General features: G+C 41.6%; 1 protein-coding gene across 1 annotated transcript in view; it reads right to left on the bottom strand.

Annotated features, from left to right (window-relative positions):
• RBBP8NL (RBBP8 N-terminal like) overlaps window positions 1-20,916 on the bottom strand; it is a 345,060-nt gene that overhangs the window by 139,262 nt on the left and 184,882 nt on the right. Inside the window, exons 7-8 of the mRNA XM_044090408.1 lie at window positions 20,739-20,899; window positions 536-600 (exon numbers count right to left, since the gene is read on the bottom strand). Coding sequence (XP_043946343.1) covers window positions 536-600; window positions 20,739-20,899 — 226 coding nt within the window. The remainder of the gene's footprint in view (window positions 1-535; window positions 601-20,738; window positions 20,900-20,916) is intronic.

Genomic DNA, 20,916 nt, shown 5'->3' with positions numbered 1-20,916 from the left:
CTCCGCAATATTTTTCTGTTATAAGCATAATGCTGATGGAAACACCCTTTCAAAGCTGAAGCAGAACTGCATACCTAACTGACATTAAAATACCGTTCTTTTTAAGTAAGTTATCCCATACCACGTATTCATTTCTATTTTTTTTCCTGGGATCACAAGTCAGTACCAGATTTTAATTAGTTTTCATTATCAGGAACACCTAGGCAAAAAACATCAGCATGAATAATGGGTTTGTTAAATTTGCCATAATGTCAAGAAGAGCCATTACTTCTGAACAGTAAAACATTATTATAACTACTGTTAAAGATTATTCAGTGCTTCTGTATGATAACAGGTTAATCAACTTGCTCAAAGTTCACAAAGTCTCACACACACACACTGCAGGAGGAGGTTACAAGAACCAAACTCATGACAATGAGGTCGGCTGCCATTAACTTATCCACTGAACTCTTCTGGAAAACTATTGAAAATGAGGCTGATATTTGAGTTGCTCAAAGTGAAATTACTGGTTAAAGATAAAAAAAATGGTCCTCACCATATCAAAATTCCCTCCGTCCTTAATAGGATCAGCTGGAGAACATCTGTGGGATGCCATTGTATCTGGAATGCCAAAGCAACACTTCATTAATTCAGTATTAACTGAGACTCTGCTCATGTAAGGTTTATCAATGAGTAGTAAGCAGAAAACAACATGATTCATTTTGCACTCTGAAATTTCTAACTGAATGTAATGTAACTGATACCTATGAGGGCCTGGGGCCCCTTTGTATATTAAACAAGTACTTTATTTGAATCTTGCTGTCATGAAGCCAGGAGCAATTGTACTAATCGCACATGATGGCTTTCAACATGTCTTAGATGATGATGCATCCAGTAGAGAAATACTGGTCTTTAGGAATGAGCATGTTCTAGAATAGATCCCCATTTAATGCCCTAGAGCTGGTGGCAACTATTACAGAACAGCAATGTGGTTATTTTATTACAGAATGGTGTTAAGAAAGGGAGTGGCTTCACCCATTTTATCCTCTAGTGACATTTATGTAAGTCCAGTATTAGAAGTTTCTACCATTGTTTCTACTAATTACAACATTGCTTTTCCTATACCTATAGTAAATGAAATGTGGTTTATTAAGGAAATCATAGAGAACAATTGGAAGATTTTATTAGGTAACAAAGTTAGTAGCCACAATAGGTAACAAACCCAAATTTACTTACAAGAGAGAACTTAACATTAAGTCCATGTTAGAATTTGGAAACAAGAACAACACCAGCAGTATGAGATCAGGCAGTACTAAGAAGGGTACAAACAATGTAGGTACCTCAGTAATAGTTCTTTCATTACTTTAAGTCACCTAAATTACACTTTGTGGGCCAACGATTATTATAACTGCAACACTGAATTTGTAGTTTATATTGCCAATTGTGTATCATGTGATCATTATTATATAGGAAAAACAATAAGAGCGTTAAAACGTAGGATATATGAACACAATTTGGCCATTAAAAATAAAGATAAAACGAATTATTTGGCAAAGCATGCCTCTATTTGTCCTGAAGGGTATGTTTGCAGGTGATTTAAACAATATTTTAGAATGTAAAGAAACACTTTGGCAGTTATTTCTAGGGGCGGGCAATGTACCTGGACTCAACAAGTCCATAAACCTTAAATGTTTTTTTATTAAACAGATAATTTAATAAAACTAATGTATAGTTATATACTTATATATACATACATATGAATATTTGTACTGTGTTTTAAAACTTTTTTTAATTATAAGTACTTTTTATTTATCATAACTTGTCTAAATTTGTTGATTGTTAGTTAATGAAGTAATTTCCTGTTAGTTTGAGTGACTTGATATAAAAGGAAGTAAGGGTAGGATAAACTTTTTTCTGAAGAAGTTCACGGAATAATCAGTGAATGAAAGCGCTAAGAAATTTGTTTCAAACTGGTCATTGGATTTGCACCTAGGACTGTTATTTTGAGTTTTGAATATTTTATCTTGCAGTTTCTTCTCGTGAGGAAAAAATCTGCTATAAATAACTTTGTTTCTTCTGTCGCACAGGTCACTACTCATTGCAGTGTGTGTATGACTCTGTTGATACTTCTTCCAGGACTTTGGCCATGGGTACAGTTTGGAGGAGGCTTGCATGACCGTATTCTTAGAACCTCCTACATGATATTAAAAATGAGATTTTAATTTCTCTCTCTGATAAGAGATTCAGTGTTTGGCCCCTCTGTTGAAGAGGTGATCAAAAAGTGTGATGAAAGGGGCAAGCTGATCCAGGGAATCTGCAAGATTTTTCAGCCCTCCTTTTCTAAATTATCCAAGGGATTTTTTTTATATTCTCATTCAGTTTTGGCAAAAAAACTGAATAAACAGTTTCAACAAAATTACAGGTTCATAGGTGTTTACTAGGCTGGTGACCACAAGGGCCTTTTTAAGCCTAGCCATGCATCTCAGATCTCTAACAAGTGCTGATACCTTTGATAAGTGTAAGCAGGGATTTGGGAGATGAAACATTTACAAGCAAGGGCCAGGGATATTTAAGAAGAAATGTCAAGAAGGTTCCAAAATGAAGTCTTGAACGTCTCTAAACCAAGGACAGTCCAGCGAGTCTTAATGACTATTCAAAAGGTCCCTTTGTTTCTTCCAGACAGTCTGAATCTCTGTGTTTCTCTTTGGCAACAGATTGTTTCAGAAAAATGGGTTCTGAACATCATTCATTAGGGTTACAGATGGCAGTGGGAGGAAATTCCTCCTCTCTAGGGGGTCAGTCCTCATCCTCCAGATCGGACTCTTTTGTTTCCACCTGTTCTTCGTCACATGCTTCACAAGGAGTAAAAGAACCTGTTTCTCCTTCCCAGGTGCAGAAGGGCTTTTATTCAAGGATGCTTCTAATGTGAAAGAAAGAAAATGCTTGGAGGCCATTCCTGGATCTTTCTTTCCTAAGCCTGTTTGTTTGTCTTACTGCCCAAATTCAAAATGTTGTCATTAACAACATGTTACATCTTCTTCCTCTTTTAAGTTTCCTGGTAACACTAGGCTTAAAAGATGTTTATCATCACATCTCTATTCATACAGACTTCAGGTGTTCCTTGAGGTTTTGTATGTCTAAATTACATTATCAGTTCTCTTTCTTACCCTCTGGACTATCCACTGCACCAAGAATGTTCACAAAGTGTCTAGCTCCAGCTATAGCTCATTGCAGGCTACAGGGTATCCACATTTTCCTTATTTAAATGACTTGCTTACATTTGCAGAGTCTTTTTCATAGTGTCAGGAATCTCTGACTCGGGTGAGAGTTTCTTACACAAATTGGGATTCCAACAGAACATTCAAAAGTTTTTTTCTTGACTCCCTCAAACATGATTGTGTTCCTGGGATGTTAACTAGGCATCTCAGTTTAAAGAACTTTTTTTACCACAGGAAAAGTAGCTCTTTATTTAGATCTATCTTGAAGGTTTTCCACTTAGACTTTGGTCACTGCAAGGGAATACCTCATGGTTTTAGGTCTCATGGCATCTATGATTCTCATGGTACCCCTGGTAAACCTGCACATGAGAAAGAGTGGTATCTAAAATCTCTTTGTTCCTAGCATCAGCACTCTTTACCTTTTCAAATTCCAGTGCTGGGGTTTGTCAGAAGACAAATCTTTTGGTGGAGACAACAGGTATTCTTAAATCCAGGTCTCCCCTTCTCCATCTCAGCTCTAAAGCAGTTGGTCATCACAGATGCTTCAAACTTTGCTTGGTGAGCAGATTCAGGAGGGATAAAAGTGCAGGGGGTGAGGGACACCAAGGACAGATGAAAGCACATAAATATTAAAGAGATGCTTGCCCTAATCAAGGCACTCACCTCTATGAACCTTTTTTTGTCATCAGGACTTCTTCAAGTGGTTACAGAAAATACCACAGTCCTGTGGTACATCTACAACCAAGGAGGAACCAGGTCATATTCCCCTATGCAGACTAGACATGCTAGCTTGGGATATAGATTCAGAGTAGAGTCTCACTCTACAGGCAACCTTTATTATGTCAGAGCAAAACTGTGTGGCAGACAAGCTGAGCAGGACCAGGGCAGACCCTCACAAATGGAAATTTTATTGGGGTTCTTTCAAGATTTGATCCGTCTGTGGAGAGTTCCTTATGGAGACCTCTTTGCCTCCTCACTGAACAATCAACTGGCAATGATCTGTTCCAGAACTCCATTTAAGAAGGCCTGGAATACATATGCCTTTTCATTTCCTTGGGCAGGAATGTTTCTGTATACTTTTCTACCCTTTCCACTAATATCCAGATTACTTGTCAAGATTTTGATGGAATCTCTTCTGACCCAGGCAACCATGGCTTTCCCTTCTTTTGGAAATGGCCAGGGGCAATTAACATAAACTTCCTCAGACTAGATCTAATCACACAAGGACAGGGGTGTTTGATACACCCAGACATGAATCATCTTCATTTGACTGCCTGGATGATAGGGTCTTAATTCCTTTCAGGCACCTGTTTACTGAGGACGTGCAGCAGTTACTAATGGAGGCAAGAAAGCCTTCTGGTAGAAAATCAGATATTAGCAAACAACATAACCAGCACCTATTCAGGGCCAGTTGTTGACTGGTTTTACAATATTTGTGTGAGTTAGTATCCTATGTATTTCTTATTCCTCTATCAAGGTTCATTTATTGGTCACTTCAGCATGTCTGCCCATGGATCCTCCCCTTTCAATGCAGTCACATGTCAAAATGTTCTTGAAAGAGGTCTTGCATAAGAGGACTCCAAGTAAACCAGTGGCCTCCACCTTGGGATCGTAATTTTGTGAGAAACTAACACTTGCTCCATTTGAACCAGTTAACCTTGCTAACTTGAAGTTCTTAACATGGAAAACAGTTTTAGTGATTGCTCTGAGCTCTACAAGAAGGGTATCTGAGTTGCAGGCTCTTATTGTGAATCAACTCTATCTCATTTTCCATAGGGAGAGGATTTTTTTAGAGAACTAATCCTTTTATGCCTAAAGTGGTATATTGGTTTATTTAAGCCAAACTGCCCACCCCCATTTCCTTTCCTGAACTTAAAAATGGTACTATCTTGACAGAATTAAATCTTTCAGATATTCAGATCAATTCTTCAGTTCTTGTGAAGGTAATAAGAAGAGACAACGTGTCAAAATAAACTATTTCCAAATGTTTGTCTAAGTCTCTTACCTTTTTTTTATATTCATCATAACAAAACTATTCCAGTCAGGGTCAAGGCCCTCTCTACCAGGGCCTTGGCCTCATATATGGCTTTTTGGAAAGGGTTGGAATCTAGAAGTATTCTACAAGCTGCTACTTGTTCATCTGTGTGTACTTTTGTAGAGCAGTATAAGCGTGATTCCTTCCCTAGGTGCAGATTAAACTTTGCTAGGACCATTCTCCAGGGCCTCCTGGACTCTGCTTCTTCCACCTTCCAAATATAGCTAGCTAATGTAATCTGACCATATAGCTAAGGCTGCTGCAGCAGTGATCTGTATACTGCATATAGTGCAGTTTTGCAAGTTAAACTACTGCACATAGTACAGATGTGTAAGTTAAACTACTACACATAGTACAGATGTGTAAGTTAAACTACTGCACATAGTACAGATGTGTAAGTTAAACTACTGCACATAGTACAGATGTGCAAGTTAAACTACTGCACATAGTACAGATGTGTAAGTTAAACTACTGCACATAGTACAGATGTGTAAGTTAAACTACTGCACATAGTACAGATGTGTAAGTTAAACTACTGCACATAGTACAGATGTGTAAGTTAAACTTCCATAACAGCAGGTGTTCGAATGATCACTGCTGCAGTAGCTGCTCCCTCTCTCCTTGTTTTTCAGTGTGTATTTCATGACAGGGTATGCATGTTTATTTTTTGTTGTTCCTGGCTTTGTCCTTTCAGGGTTCGGCTTCCTTCCCTCTGCTGGCAGGAAAGCTCTGATGGGCTTTGAACCCAAACTTGTCTCAGTAATCACACAAATAAAAATAAGAAGGAGGGTATTAATATAAATAGTAATGAACGTGACTTCATTCAATTACTCAAAGACTGTAATATTAGAGTAATGAAGCCAGACAAGGGTGGGGGACTGGTCTTTATGGACCATGCTGTATATGTTACAACTATCACTAAGCACTTAGACACCACAACTTACAACATAGTCAGCTTGAACGAAATAAATATAGCTTTTAAGAAAATCAGAGAGACTCTAGATGATTTGCTGTTAGAAAGGGCTATAGACATAGATTTGTTTAACTTTTTGACAATGTTGGCTCCTAGAACACCGGCCCTGTTTGGCACACCCAAGATCCACAAGAGAGTTGCTGACCCTCCATTTAGACCCATAGTAGATGGTCGTGGGTCAATCACGTACGGTTGTGCCAAATATGTAGATTCAATTTTAAAACCCCTAATACACAATGAGCAGCAAATATGTAAAGACTCTTGGAGTTTTCAAGTGAACTCGGTAAGATTCCGTTCCACTCTGACTATACGTTCCTGACAACTGACGTCAGGGACTTATATACAGTTATCCCGCAGGCCTTGGGTATAGAGTGGATTAGGGAATTTATGGCATAAAGGAATGTTAGTGAAAATACAATTTATGTAGTTGTGACTCTGTTGGAGATCATTCTTAGTAACAACTACATGGCTTTTGAAGGAAAAACATACCTTCAAAAAACTGGGGTTGCCATGGGGTCTCCATGCGGAGGAAGCTTCGCTAATTGTGTCATGGCATATTGGGAGAACATGTTATTATTTAAAAACACGTTCTTCCAAAAATATGTTGCTTGGTACACTTGTTACCAAGACGACATGTTTCTGCTATGGCAGGGCCCCAGCGAAATAGTCCAAGATTTTGTCATTTCTATCACATCTTTAACAGGTTTTTTTGAATTTACTTATAATTTGCAGTTTGATAATATCAATTTCTTGGACATTCACATCTGTAAAGATGTACCCCATGGCACATTTAAAAGCACTATATTTAGGAAACCCACCTATTCTAATTCACTTCTTCACTTTTCTAGCTGCCATCCTTACCATCAGAAGAAGGCTATCGTTAAGGGTCAGATGGTCAGGGCAGCTAGAATGGTTTCAGATGATAATGATTTCATGAAATAATGTGAATTAATTGGAAACAGTGGCCTAATGGTTAAGGTGTTTGCCTTGCAAGCACAAGGTGCAAGGTTTGAGTCTCACAAGAGATAACTGGCTAGGCTTAAAATGGCTCATAAGGGCAGTTAGCTTAGTACTAACCTATGAACCTATGAACCTATTAATAGAGGGTACCCTTTAGTGCTAATTTCTAAGATCACGACAGAAGTCATCACTAAAAGACAAACAGGGTACTTTAAACCCTTATTATCTAAGGACAACATAGTGGAACAAGCTAATCTTTTAGACAAACAAACTAACGCCTCTGATGGATCCACAAAAAATTTTACCATCAGCTTCTTATGTACATATAACCTGGACCATGCTCTTATCAGAGAAATCTTGAATAAGAACTTGGCCCTTATCACAGAAGATAGTAGTTTGAATAGTCTGCTTGGAGACCAGTTAAAGATTACTTATAGACGTGGGCACAATTTAAAATCATTATTAGAATACCATAAAAAACCCTCTGCATTTAGGAACAAAGGCATGACTAAATGTGGATCCTGCCAACAATGTAAGCACTTGAACACTGCCTATCAATTTATAATAAATGGTAAAAGCTATAAAGTGCAGGGTAAATATAATTGTGACACTAGGGGAATTGTTTATGCAGCTATCTGCCAAAATTGCACCGCTTTTTACATAGGGAAGACAGAAAGGAAACTTAAACAGCGTATATACGAGCACCAATACGCTATAGCCAAAGGAGATAAGACAAATGCCTTGGCTAAACATACATATCTGTTTCCCAACCATACTTTTAAATTTACTGTATTAAAACAAGTAATACAGGATGAGAGGGGCGGGCCATGGCAGATAAAATTGGAAATTGAGGAACTTTTTTGGCAAATTAAGAGTGTTGCCCATATCCCCCCAGGGTTAAATGAAAGCATTTCTATTAAATGCCTTCTTAAAATTTTAGCACTTATTAGAGTAGATTTTACAAAAGTGTACTTGAGTAGCTCAAAATAAATTCTATATAACCCATTTTTTTTTATTTTGATGTACTATGCTAATGCATTAACCATATGATAGTCTGGGCCATGAAGTTGGTTGTTATGATTGTTAATAATATGTGAATCATTAATTGATTAATTATTAATTAATTAATTTGGATGTGTTTTACTATAAAACTGTGTGAATGTATTGTATTTGTTATCTGATGAAGGAAGAGCATCGACTATTCCGAAAGCGCTTATCTTATTAAATGCCATTTGTATTGTTTGTACTGTTCCTTGGCTTGTTTTTTGCTTTTTGGTTTTAAAAGTTTTTTAGTCATTTATTTGTTTAAGTCTTTTAGTCAGGTTTGCCAGCTTGAACTGCTTGACAGTTTGGGTGCACGGAAGGTACCCCAAAGTTTTGGAAGGTGTCCAGGTGTGATATCCCCTGACAGGATATAACCCTTATAGCTAAGGCTACTGCAACAGTGATCATTAGTTCAAATTACACAACTGTACTTTTTTTTACTATGCCTGATTTTCATGGCATGCAGGAAGCTGGTCATTTGGGCAAATCAAAAAGACAGATATCCTCCTTCCACCTACTCAGCCTTTGTTTTTAATCAAATTCACCTCCACAAATTCCTCTTAGTAATGGAGAAACTGAGAGTAGACACACACATACACACACACACACACACACACATATATATATATATATATATATATATATATATATATATATATACATACACACACACACACACACATATATATATATATATATATATACACACACACACACACACACACACACACACACACACATATATATATATATACACACACACACACACACACACACACACACACACACACACACACACACACACACACACACACACACACACACACACACACACACACACACACACACACACACACACACACACACACACACACACACACACACACACACACACACATACAATTTTGGAGTGTGGCCAGTTCCTTTGTTCATGCCTAGGGTTTCCCATTCTGTCCCCTGCAAATATGCTTTAATGTCTAGTGTAGCCAGATGTGTGCATGGAGGGCATCTCTGGTCCTTAATTCCTGACTTCCACTATTAATAAAGAGTTACGAAAACCCTAATTATAGCCCCAGGTTTTCCTTCTTAGGATAAATCAGTCCATGGGATCATCTATCATTCTCTCTGCAGCCGTGAATTTAATATATATATATATATATATATGTATATGAAAAAAGATAGCACACTGGCGTAACCAGTCAGGAGGAGAAGGAAACCACACTCACTACAATTCCAGTCTCACATAGACCTACCACGACAGCAAACCAAACACATAAACACACAAAAACATACTCGGAGGGTCTACATAAAAATCTGCCTAAGCAGCAGAGACCTCCAAAGCAGAGACCCAAGCAACCACTACCCCAATACAAAACACATGCAACACATAGCTCACAAAGCCAGTGTGCCAAACAGTCACAGCCCTTAAGGCTAAACAACACACCTGATACACTTGTAATAGGTGACTCTATCATCAGGCACACTGATGTCCTGCTCACCAGGCTGAACAAGGAGAAGATTACGGTGAGCTGCCTGTCGGGCGCTAGGATCCGCCACATAACACAAGCACTCAGGTCACTCCAAGGCAAGTACAAATATGACTCAGTCATTGTCCATGCTGGTGTGAATGACCTGAGACGTACCTCCCTGGACTACATGAAAAGAGACATAGAGGAGCTCTCTGAGCATGTAGCCCAGGCCGGTATGACCCTGACCTTGAGTAGCATCTTACCCTCACCAAGAATGATGCCACAATATGAAGACAAGATGATCAATTTTAACAATTGGCTTAAGTATTGGTGTCATTCAAAGGGGATCCAATGCCTGTCTGCCTGGGATGACATGCTAGGCAAGTCACGATGCTTCACTAGGGATGGCTTGCAGGCAAAGACTCTTGCCACCCCCATAGTGCCTTTTTTAGGCAAGGCTCAAAAGACAAACCCACCTCCATAGGTATCACAAGGGATAAGAAACTGAGAGTAATGCTACTCAATGCCAGAAGTCTAAACCTCAAGATGCATGCACTCAAAACTCTCCTTAGCATGGAGAACATCGATATCTGTGAAGTAACAGAAACCTGGTTCAAGGCTTCCGAGAGCACCCCAGCACTACCAGGTTATACCTCATACCAGGTTTTTCAGCCCCAAAACTTGGACCGAACCACAAAAGGAGGGGGAGTATCAATATTCGTCAAAGATACCCACACCTCCAGGTTGGTGGCACAGCACAAAGCATCAGAGACTATCCATGTGCAACTAACAGTGGGTAAAACTGCCTTCCAGTTTATAGCCTGCTACAGACCACCCTCCCAAACCCAAGACTCCCTCCCTGGACTACATGAAAAGAGACATAGAGGAGCTCTCTGATCATGTAGCCCAGGCTGGTATGACCCTGACCTTGAGCAGCATCTTACCCTCACCTAGAATGATGCCACAGTACAAAGACAAAATGATCGATTTTAACAATTGGCTAAAATGTTGGTGTCATTCAAAGGGGATCCAGTGTCTGTCAGCCTGGGATGACATGCTCGACAAGCCACGTTGCTTCGCTAGGGATGGCTTGCACCTGTCACCACTGGGCTTTCGGATATTGGCAAAGGCTCTTGCCACCCCCATAGTGCCTTTTTTAGGTAAGGCTCCAAAGTCAAACCCACCCCCATAGACAGCACAAGGAACAAGAAACTAAGGGTAATGCTGCTAAACGCCAGAAGTCTTAACCTCAAGATGCACACACTCAAAGCTCTCCTCAGTATGGAGAACATCGATATCTGTGCAGTGACAGAAACCTGGTTCAAGGCTCCAGAAAGCACCCCAGCACTACCAGGCTATACCTCATATCATGCTTTTCGGCCCCAAAACCCGGACTGAACCACAAAAGGAGGGGGAGTTTCCATATTTATCAAGGATATCCACACCTCCAGGTTAGTGGCATTGCACAAAGTATCGGAGACCATCCATGTGCAACTAACAGTGGGCAAGACTGCTTTTCAGTTTATAGCATCCTACAGACCACCCTCTCAAACTCAGGAATCCCACTCGGCTTTCCTGAAAACATTGGAGAACATGAAGATCTCTCCAAACACCATTATATTGGGCGACTTCAACTACCCAAACATTGACTGGGAGCACTACTCAAGCCCCAGCACCTTAGCCCAAAGATTCCTGGAAATTATAAACTCAAATGCTATGGAACAACTAGTCACCACTCCCACAAGAGGGGACAACATACTAGACCTGATCATTACCAACATGGGGACTCTATGCTCCACACCAGAAGTATATCCCTCATTGGTAAGATCAGACCATAAATTAATTTCACTGGATGTCCACATCCCAACCCCACCCCCAGCCCAGAAAACCACAGTGAAAAACTTCTGAAAAGCAAACTTTTCACTTCTCAAAACCGAAGTGGAATCCTTCAAGGCCCCAGGGCCAGTGGAAACTACGGCCCAAACTGCAGAATCCTATATAAATGCATTCTACGGACATCTCCAGGAATGCATGGATCATGCTATCCCAAACAAAACCAAGACCCAATCATCCAAAGGCAGGCGTCCGGTCTGGTGGACCCCTGCCATAAATAAACTGTACAACAGAAGGAGGAAGTTACTACATGATAGAGCAAAATCCCTAATAGGGAAGGCATCTCTGATCAGTACTAGCAAAAAATTATGATCCCTCATAAAATCCTCCAAGGCCAGCTTCGAGAGAAAAATTGCACAGGACACCAAAGACAATCATAAGGCTTTTTTCAGTTATGTTAGAAACCTGGGATGCAACTCCCAGGCTTGTTCTGAGTTGATTCTAAATGACAAAAAATACACTGAACCCACAGACATCGCCAATATCCTGGCAGACAGGTTCAGTGCAAACTTCTCCACCCCCTCCCCCCCAAAAGAGCAAGTATCTATCCCAGCAGAGGGCTGCCTCCCAAACATCTCAGATGCTCAGGTGAAGGCTGCCCTCTCCAAAGCAAAAAACACTGCTTCCATGGGACCAGATGGCGTCCCAGGTTGCGTCGTATATGAACTCCAAGAGGAACTAATCCCTCAAATAAAACAGCTATACAATCTCAGCCTCACTACAGGATATGTGCCCACAGAATGGCGTACAGCAACAGTGGTCCCACTCCACAAAGGTGGAGCCTCTACGGACCCTGGAAACTATTGCCCCATAAGCCTGACTAGCTTAGTCTGCAAGGCTATGGAGAGGATCATCATGGAGCTCATAAACAAAGACATTGGGGACCTACAGACACTAGATCCTACCCAGTTCGGCTTTGTCAAGGGCAGATCCTGCCTTTTGAACCTGGTTGACTTCTTTGAAACAGTCACCAAAGCCACAGATGAAGGGAAGGTAGTCCACACAGCCTATCTGGACCTTGCAAAGGCATTTGACACAATACCCCACTCGGGCATCATAGATAAGCTATCCAGCTTAAATATAAACCACTATGTCACAAGATGGGTCGCAAACTGGCTCAAAGACAGAACCCACAGAGTGAGAGTTGCTGGAGCCATGTCAGACTCAAAACCGGTCACAAGTGGCATCCCACAGGGTTCTGTCCTGGGACCACTCTTGTTCGGTATATACTTTTCCGAGGTACAGGCAAACGTGGGAGGACTATGGCTCACCAAGTTCGCAGACGACTGCAAACTGGGTGCCATAATCAACTCTCCAGCAGACACAAACATCCTTCAAAAAGGTCTCACAGAGACAGATAACTGGTGCCAGCACCATGGTTTAAAGCTAAATGCCAAAAAATGTATAGTCATACCCTTTGGCAAAACAATGTGCCCACAAATTACCACATAGGCGGAAACCCATTAAGTACAGAGAAAGTTATTAGGGACCTGGGGACCCAAGTTGATAGCAATCTCTCCTTTGAAAACCTCATTGCCAAAGTGGTTAGAAAGACCTTCTACATAGCCCACCTCATCACGAAGGGTTTCACATCTAGATCAAGAGAGGTAATCGTGCCCCTTTATTCATCCCTCATCAGGCCCATCATAGAATACAATGCCCCTTTTGGGATGTACCTTACCCGACACCTGCAGCAATTAGAAAGACCCCAAAAGTATCTCACCAAGAGGATCAAGGGTCTCAAACAGATGCCATATGCTGCTCGGTTAAAAAAACTCCAGCTCTACTCAGTTGCATACCGCCTACTTTGAGGCGATCTATGCCTGACATACAAAGCTATGTCAAATCCAGAATTAATGGACATGCTCCACCTCAGTAAATCTAAATCCCTTAGAGCCACACGCTCGAGGGACTTGAACCTCAGCACAGAAATAAATAGAACTTGCTGGAGGGACAGGTTCATAACCCAGAGGCTTCCTTCGCTCCGGAATAGAATTCCAGTTCATGTGAGGCAGAGCACCTCACTAAATCTCTTCAAGAGGAATCTCGATAAGTGGATGGGGGATTGTAGGTTTGTCCCAGGGATTACTCCCGTGTCACTATTAGACAGAGGCACAGTAAACTAAAACTTAAAAAGGGCACAGTATACTCAAATCAAGGGGTGGCGTAAGCCATACAGAATCGGGCTAGGCTTATAATTGCCCCAGGGAAGATAGCCTAGTATGAACCTATGAACCTATGAACCTAAGAGCCCCACTCGGCCTTCCTGAGAACACTGGAAAATATGAAGGTCTCTCCAAACACCATTATATTGGGCGACTTCAACTACCCTAACATAGACTGGGAGCATTACTCTAGCTCCAACACCCTAGCCCGAAGGTTCCTAGAATTTATAAACTCAAATGCTATGGAACAACTTGTTGCCACTCCCTCAAGAGGGGAAAACATACTGGACCTGATCATCACCAACATGGGGACTCTATGCTCCAGACCAGAAGTGTATCCCTCACTGGTAAGATCAGACCATAAACTAATCTCACTAGATATTCACATCCCGACCCAAGCCCCTGCCCAGAAAACCACAGTGAAAAACTTCTCTAAAGCAAATTTCACACTCCTCAAAACCGAGGTGGAATCCTTCAAAGCCCCCAGGCCTGTGGAAAAATGGCCCGGACCACAGAATCCTTTATAAATGCATTCTATGAACACCTTCAGGACTGCATGGATCATGCAATCCCAAATAAAACCAAGACCCAATCCTCCAAAGTTAGGCGTCCTGTCTGGTGGACCTCAGCCATAAACAAACTATACAATAGAAGGAGGAAGCTACTACATGACAGAGCAAAATCCCAAAAAGGGAAGGCATCTCTGATCAGTATTAGCAAAAAACTACGGGAACTCATAAAATCGTCTAAGGCCAGCTTCGAGAGAAAAATTGCACAGGACACTAAGGATAATCACAAGGCTTTCTTTAGTTATGTTAGGAACCTGGGTGGGAATTCCCAGATATGCTCAGAATTAGTCCAAAATGACAAAAAATACACCAAACCCACAGACATTGCCAACATCCTAGCTGACAGGTTCAGTGCAAACTTCTCCCTCCTTTCCCCACCAAAAGGGCAAATATCTATCCCAGCAGAATGCTGGCCCCCTGACATCTCTGATGCTCAGGTAAGTGCCGCCCTCTCCAAAGCAAAAAAACACAGCATCAATGGGACCAGACGTGTCCTGGGCTGCGTCCTACATGAACTCCAAGAAGAACTAAACCCAAACATAAAACTACCATTCAGTCTCAGCCTTACTACAGGATATGTACCCAAAGAGTGGCGTACAGCAACAGTGGTCCCTCTCCACAAAGGTGATGCCTCAACGGATCCTGGAAACTATCGCCCCATAAGCCTGACTAGCGTGGTCTGCAAAGCTATGGAAAGGATCATCATGGACCTCATAAATAAAGATATTGGGGACCTACAGACACTGGATCCTACCCAGTTCGGCTTTGTTAAGGGCAAATCCTGCCACTTAAACCTGGTTGATTTCTTTGAAACAGTCACCAAGGCCATTGACGAGGGGAAGGTGATCCACAAAGCCTACCTGGACCTTGCAAAAGCCTTCGATACAATACCCCACTCGGGCATTATAGATAAGCTCACCAGCTTAAATATAAACCCCTATGTCACTAGATGGGTTGCAAACTGAATCAAGGACAGAACCCACATGGTTAGAATTGCTGGAGCCATGTCAGACTCCAAACCAGTTACAAGTGGCGTCCCACAAGGCTCAGTCCTGGGACCTCTCTTGTTCGGTATATATTTCTCAGAGTTACAGGCTAACACGGAAGGACTGTGGCTGACCAAGTTCGCAGATGACTGCAAACTGGGTGCCATAATCGACTCTCCAGCCGACACAAGCATCCTACAAAAGGGCCTCATAGAAACAGACAACTGGTGCCAGAGCCATGGCCTCAAGCTAAATGCCAAAAAGTGTATAGTCATCCCCTTTGGCAAAAACAAAGTGCCCACAAATTACCACATAGGTGGTAATCCATTAAGTACGGAAGAAGTAATTAGGGACCTGGGGACCCAAGTTGATAGCAATCTCTCATTTGACAACCATGTGGCCAAAGTGGTTAGAAAAACATTTTATATAGCCCACCTAATCATGAAGGGATTCACATCTAGATCAGGGGAGGTCATCGCGCCTCTTTACTCATCCCTCATCAGGTCCATAATTGAGTACAATGCCCCTTTTGGGATGTACCTTACCAGACACCTGCAGCAACTGGAAAGACCCCAAAAGTACCTCACCAAGAGGATCAAAGGGCTCAAACAGATGTCATATGCTGCCCGGTTAAAGAAACTCCAGCTCTACTCAGTGGCATGCCACCTGCTCAGAGGCGATCTGTGCCTGACGTATAAAGCCATGTCCAACCCGGAATTAATGGACATGCTGCACCTCAGAAAATCCAAATCCCATCGAGCTACGCTCGAGACTTGAACCTCAGCACTGAAATAAATAGGACATGCTGGAGGGACAGATTCATAACCCAGAGGCTCCCTTCACTCTGGAATAAAATCCCAGTCCAGGTTAGGCAGAGTCCCTCATTGACTCTCTTCAAGAGGAATCTTGATGAGTGGATGGGAGATAGTAGGTTTACCCCGGGTATCACTTCTGTGTCACTGTTAGACAGAGGCACAGTATATTAACCTCGAAAAAGGGCATAGCAAAATTCATTTAAAATGGGTGGCGAAAGCCAAACACACTCTGGCTAGGCTTATAAATGCCCTAGGGAAGATAGCCTAGTATGAACCTATGCACCTATGAACCTATGAACAGATTGTCTCACCGCACACTGTGCTAACAAAGTAAATGGTTACAAAGAAGCACATTAAATGTGGTCTCGCTGTACAAAGTGCTGGCATAGAAAATTTTTACAAAGAAATATCCCAAACATTTAATCACTGTATGCAGTTCTCATGTAGTATGTGTCTGCAAAGAAATATCCCACATGTTGTTTCCCTGTACATACTGCTTGTTTAGCTCAGGAAATGTTTACAAAGAGGTACTCCAAATGATGTGTCACTATACACAGTACTAGCTTAGGAAATGTTGCAAAGAAAAAAATCCAAGCATTGTCTTATTATAGTACTTAATTTACTAAATTTTTACAAAGAGCTTACCTATATATTGTCTCACTGCACACAGAGATCTGAGTGTAAATAATTCCAAAGAATTCCCATCAAAAAGGTAACACAGTGCAGCATTACTTAAAATAATGCAACAGCTTAAGCTTCTTATGACACTGTACCTCCTAGGGCTCCTACATAACCAGTTTCTTATGACACTACCTCCTAGGGTTCCTACATAACCAGTTTCTTATGACACTACCACCAAGGGTTCCTACATAACCAGTTTCTTATGACACTGTACCTCCTAGGGCTCCTACATAACCAGTTTCTTATGACACTACCTCCTAGGGTTCCTACATAACCAGTTTCTTATGACACTGTACCTCCTAGGGTTCCTACATAACCAGTTTCTTATGACACTGTACCTCCTAGGGTTCCTACATAACCAGTTTCTTATGACACTACCTCCTAGGGTTCCTACATAACCAGTTTCTTATGACACTGTACCTCCTAGGGTTCCTACATAACCAGTTTCTTATGACACTACCTCCTAGGGTTCCTACATAACCAGTTTCTTATGACACTGTACCTCCTAGGGTTCCTACATAACCAGTTTCTTATGACACTGTACCTCCTAGGGTTCCTACATAACCAGCTTCTTATGACACTGTACCTCTTAGGGTTCCTACATAACCAGTTTTTTATGACACTGTACCTCCTAGGGTTCCTACATAACCAGCTTCTTATGACACTGTACCTCTTAGGGTTCCTACATAACCAGTTTCTTATGACACTGTACCTCCTAGGGTTCCTACATAACCAGTTTCTTATGACACTACCTCCTAGGGTTCATACATAACCAGTTTCTTATGACACTGCCTCCTGGGGTTCCTACATAACCAGTTTCTTATGACACTGTACCTCTTAGGGTTCCTGCATAACCAGTTTCTTATGACACTGTACCTCCTAGGGTTCCTACATAACCAGTTTCTTATGACACTGTACCTCCTAGGGTTCCTACATAACCAGTTTCTTATGACACTACCTCCTAGGGTTCCTACATAACCAGTTTCTTATGACACTGTACCTCCTAGGGTTCCTACATAACCAGTTTCGTATGACACTGTACCTCCTAGGGTTCCTACATAACCAGTTTCTTATGACACTGTACCTCCTATGGTTCCTACATAACCAGTTTCTTATGACACTGTACCTCCTAGGGTTCCTACATAACCAGTTTCTTATGACACTACCTCCTAGGGTTCCTACATAATCAGCTTCTTATGACACTGTACCTTCTAGGGTTCCTACATAACCAGTTTCTTATGACACTGTACTTCCTAGGGTTCCTACATAACCAGTTTCTTATGACACTACCTCCTAGGGTTCCTACATAACCAGTTTCTTATGACACTGTACCTCCTAGGGTTCTTACATAACCAGTTTCTTATGACACTGTACATCCTAGGGTTCCTACATAAACAGTTTCTTATGACACTGTACCTCCTAGGGTTCCTACATAACCAGTTTCTTATGACACTACCTCCTAGGGTTCCTACATAACCAGTTTCTTATGACACTGTACCTCCTAGGGTTCCTACATAACCAGTTTCTTATGACACTACCTCCTAGGGTTCCTACATAACCAGTTTCTTATGACACTGTACCTCCTAGGGTTCCTACATAACCAGTTTCGTATGACACTGTACCTCCTAGGGTTCCTACATAACCAGTTTCTTATGACACTGTACCTCCTATGGTTCCTACATAACCAGTTTCTTATGACACTGTACCTCCTAGGGTTCCTACATAACCAGTTTCTTATGACACTACCTCCTAGGGTTCCTACATAATCAGCTTCTTATGACACTGTACCTTCTAGGGTTCCTACATAACCAGTTTCTTATGACACTGTACTTCCTAGGGTTCCTACATAACCAGTTTCTTATGACACTACCTCCTAGGGTTCCTAAATAACCAGTTTCTTATGACACTGTACCTCCTAGGGTTCTTACATAACCAGTTTCTTATGACACTGTACCTCCTAGGGTTCCTACATAAACAGTTTCTTATGACACTGTACCTCCTAGGGTTCCTACATAACCAGTTTCTTATGACACTACCTCCTAGGGTTCCTACATAACCAGTTTCTTATGACACTGTACCTCCTAGGGTTCCTACATAACCAGTTTCTTATGACACTGTACCTCCTAGGGTTCCTACATAACCAGTTTCTTATGACACTGTACCTCCTAGGGCTCCTACATAACCAGTTTCTTATGAGACTGTACCTCCTAGGGTTCCTACATAACCAGTTTCTTATGACACTGTACCTCCTAGGGTTCCTACATAACCAGGTTCTTATGACACTGTACCTCCTAGGGTTCCTACATAACCAGTTTCTTATGACACTGTACCTCCTAGGGTTCCTACATAACCAGGTTCTTATGACACTGTACCTCCTAGGGTTCCTACATAACCAGTTTCTTATGACACTGTACCTCCTAGGGTTCCTACATAACCAGTTTCTTATGACACTACCTCCTAGGGTTCCTACATAACCAGTTTCTTATGACACTGTACCTCCTAGGGTTCCTACATAACCAGTTTCTTATGACACTGTACCTCCTAGGGCTCCTACATAACCAGTTTCTTATGACACTGTACCTCCTAGGGTTCCTACATAACCAGTTTCTTATGACACTACCTCCTAGGGTTCCTACATAACCAGTTTCTTATGACACTGTACCTCCTAGGGTTCCTAAATAACCAGTTTCTTATGACACTGTACCTCCTAGGGTTCCTAAATAATCAGCTTCTTATGACACTGTACCTCCTAGGGTTCCTACATAACCAGTTTCTTATGACACTGTACCTTCTAGGGTTCCTACATAACCAGTTTCTTATGACACTGTACCTCCTAGGGTTCCTACATAACCAGTTTCTTATGACACTACCTCCTAGGGTTCCTACATAACCACTTTCTTATGACACTGTACCTCCTAGGGTTCCTACATAACCAGTTTCTTATGACACTGTACCTCCTAGGGTTCCTACATAGCCAGTTTCTTATGACACTGTACTTCCTAGGGTTCCTACATAACCAGTTTCTTATGACACTACCTCCTAGGGTTCCTACATAACCAGTTTCTTATGACACTGTACCTCCTAGGGTTCCTACATAACCAGTTTCTTATGACACTGTACCTCCTAGGGTTCCTACATAACAAGTTTCTTATGACACTACCTCCTAGGGTTCCTACATAACCAGTTTCTTATGACATTGTACCTCCTAGGGTTCCTACATAACCAGTTTCTTATGACACTGTACCTCCTAGGGCTCCTATATAACCAGTTTCTTATGACACTGTACCTTCTAGGGTTCCTACATAACCAGTTTCGTATGACACTGTACCTCCCAGGGTTCCTACATAACCAGGTTCTTATTACACTGTACCTCCTAGGGTTCCTACATAACCAGTTTCTTATGACACTGTACCTCCTAGGGTTCCTACATAACCAGTTTCTTGTGACACTGTACCTCCTAGGGTTCCTACATAACCAGTTTCTTATGACACTGTACCTCCTAGGGTTCCTACATAACCAGTTTCTTATGACACTACCTCCTAGGGTCCCTACATAACCAGTTTCTTATGACATTGTACCTCCTAGGGTTCCTACATAACCAGTTTCGTATGACACTGTACCTCCTAGGGCTCCTACATAACCAGTTTCTTATGACACTGTACCTCCTAGGGCTCCTACATAACCAGTTTCTTATGACACTGTACCTCCTAGGGTTCCTACATAACCAGTTTCTTATGACACTGTACCTCCTAGGGTTCCTACATAACCAGGTTCTTATGACACTGTACCTCCTAGGGTTCCTACATAACCAGTTTCTTATGACATTGTACCTCCTAGGGTTCCTACATAACCAGTTTCTTATGACATTGCACCTCCTAGGGTTCCTACAGAACCAGTTAAACCATAATTTGACAACTTGCACTTGAACTTCCCTGACCGTTTATTCCTCACCTTGCTCCTTTTGGTGACTGCTGTCTTCACTTTTGTTTCTCTCTGGCTGTTTCAGAGACATGGACTCCGCACTCTTCAGTGGACAGATGTCATCTGGTCTAGATGCCGAAACTTCAGACACAGCTCTGCACTCCGGAGTGGGCCCTCTCTGTTGTTTTCCTCTTTAAGTTTCAGCCAG

This window comes from Protopterus annectens, chromosome 12.part0 (assembly GCF_019279795.1).
Source record: "Protopterus annectens isolate FY-2018-M chromosome 12.part0, PAN1.0, whole genome shotgun sequence".
NCBI lineage: Eukaryota > Metazoa > Chordata > Ceratodontiformes > Protopteridae > Protopterus > Protopterus annectens.
This window is presented reverse-complemented; position numbering and strand designations above follow the sequence as displayed.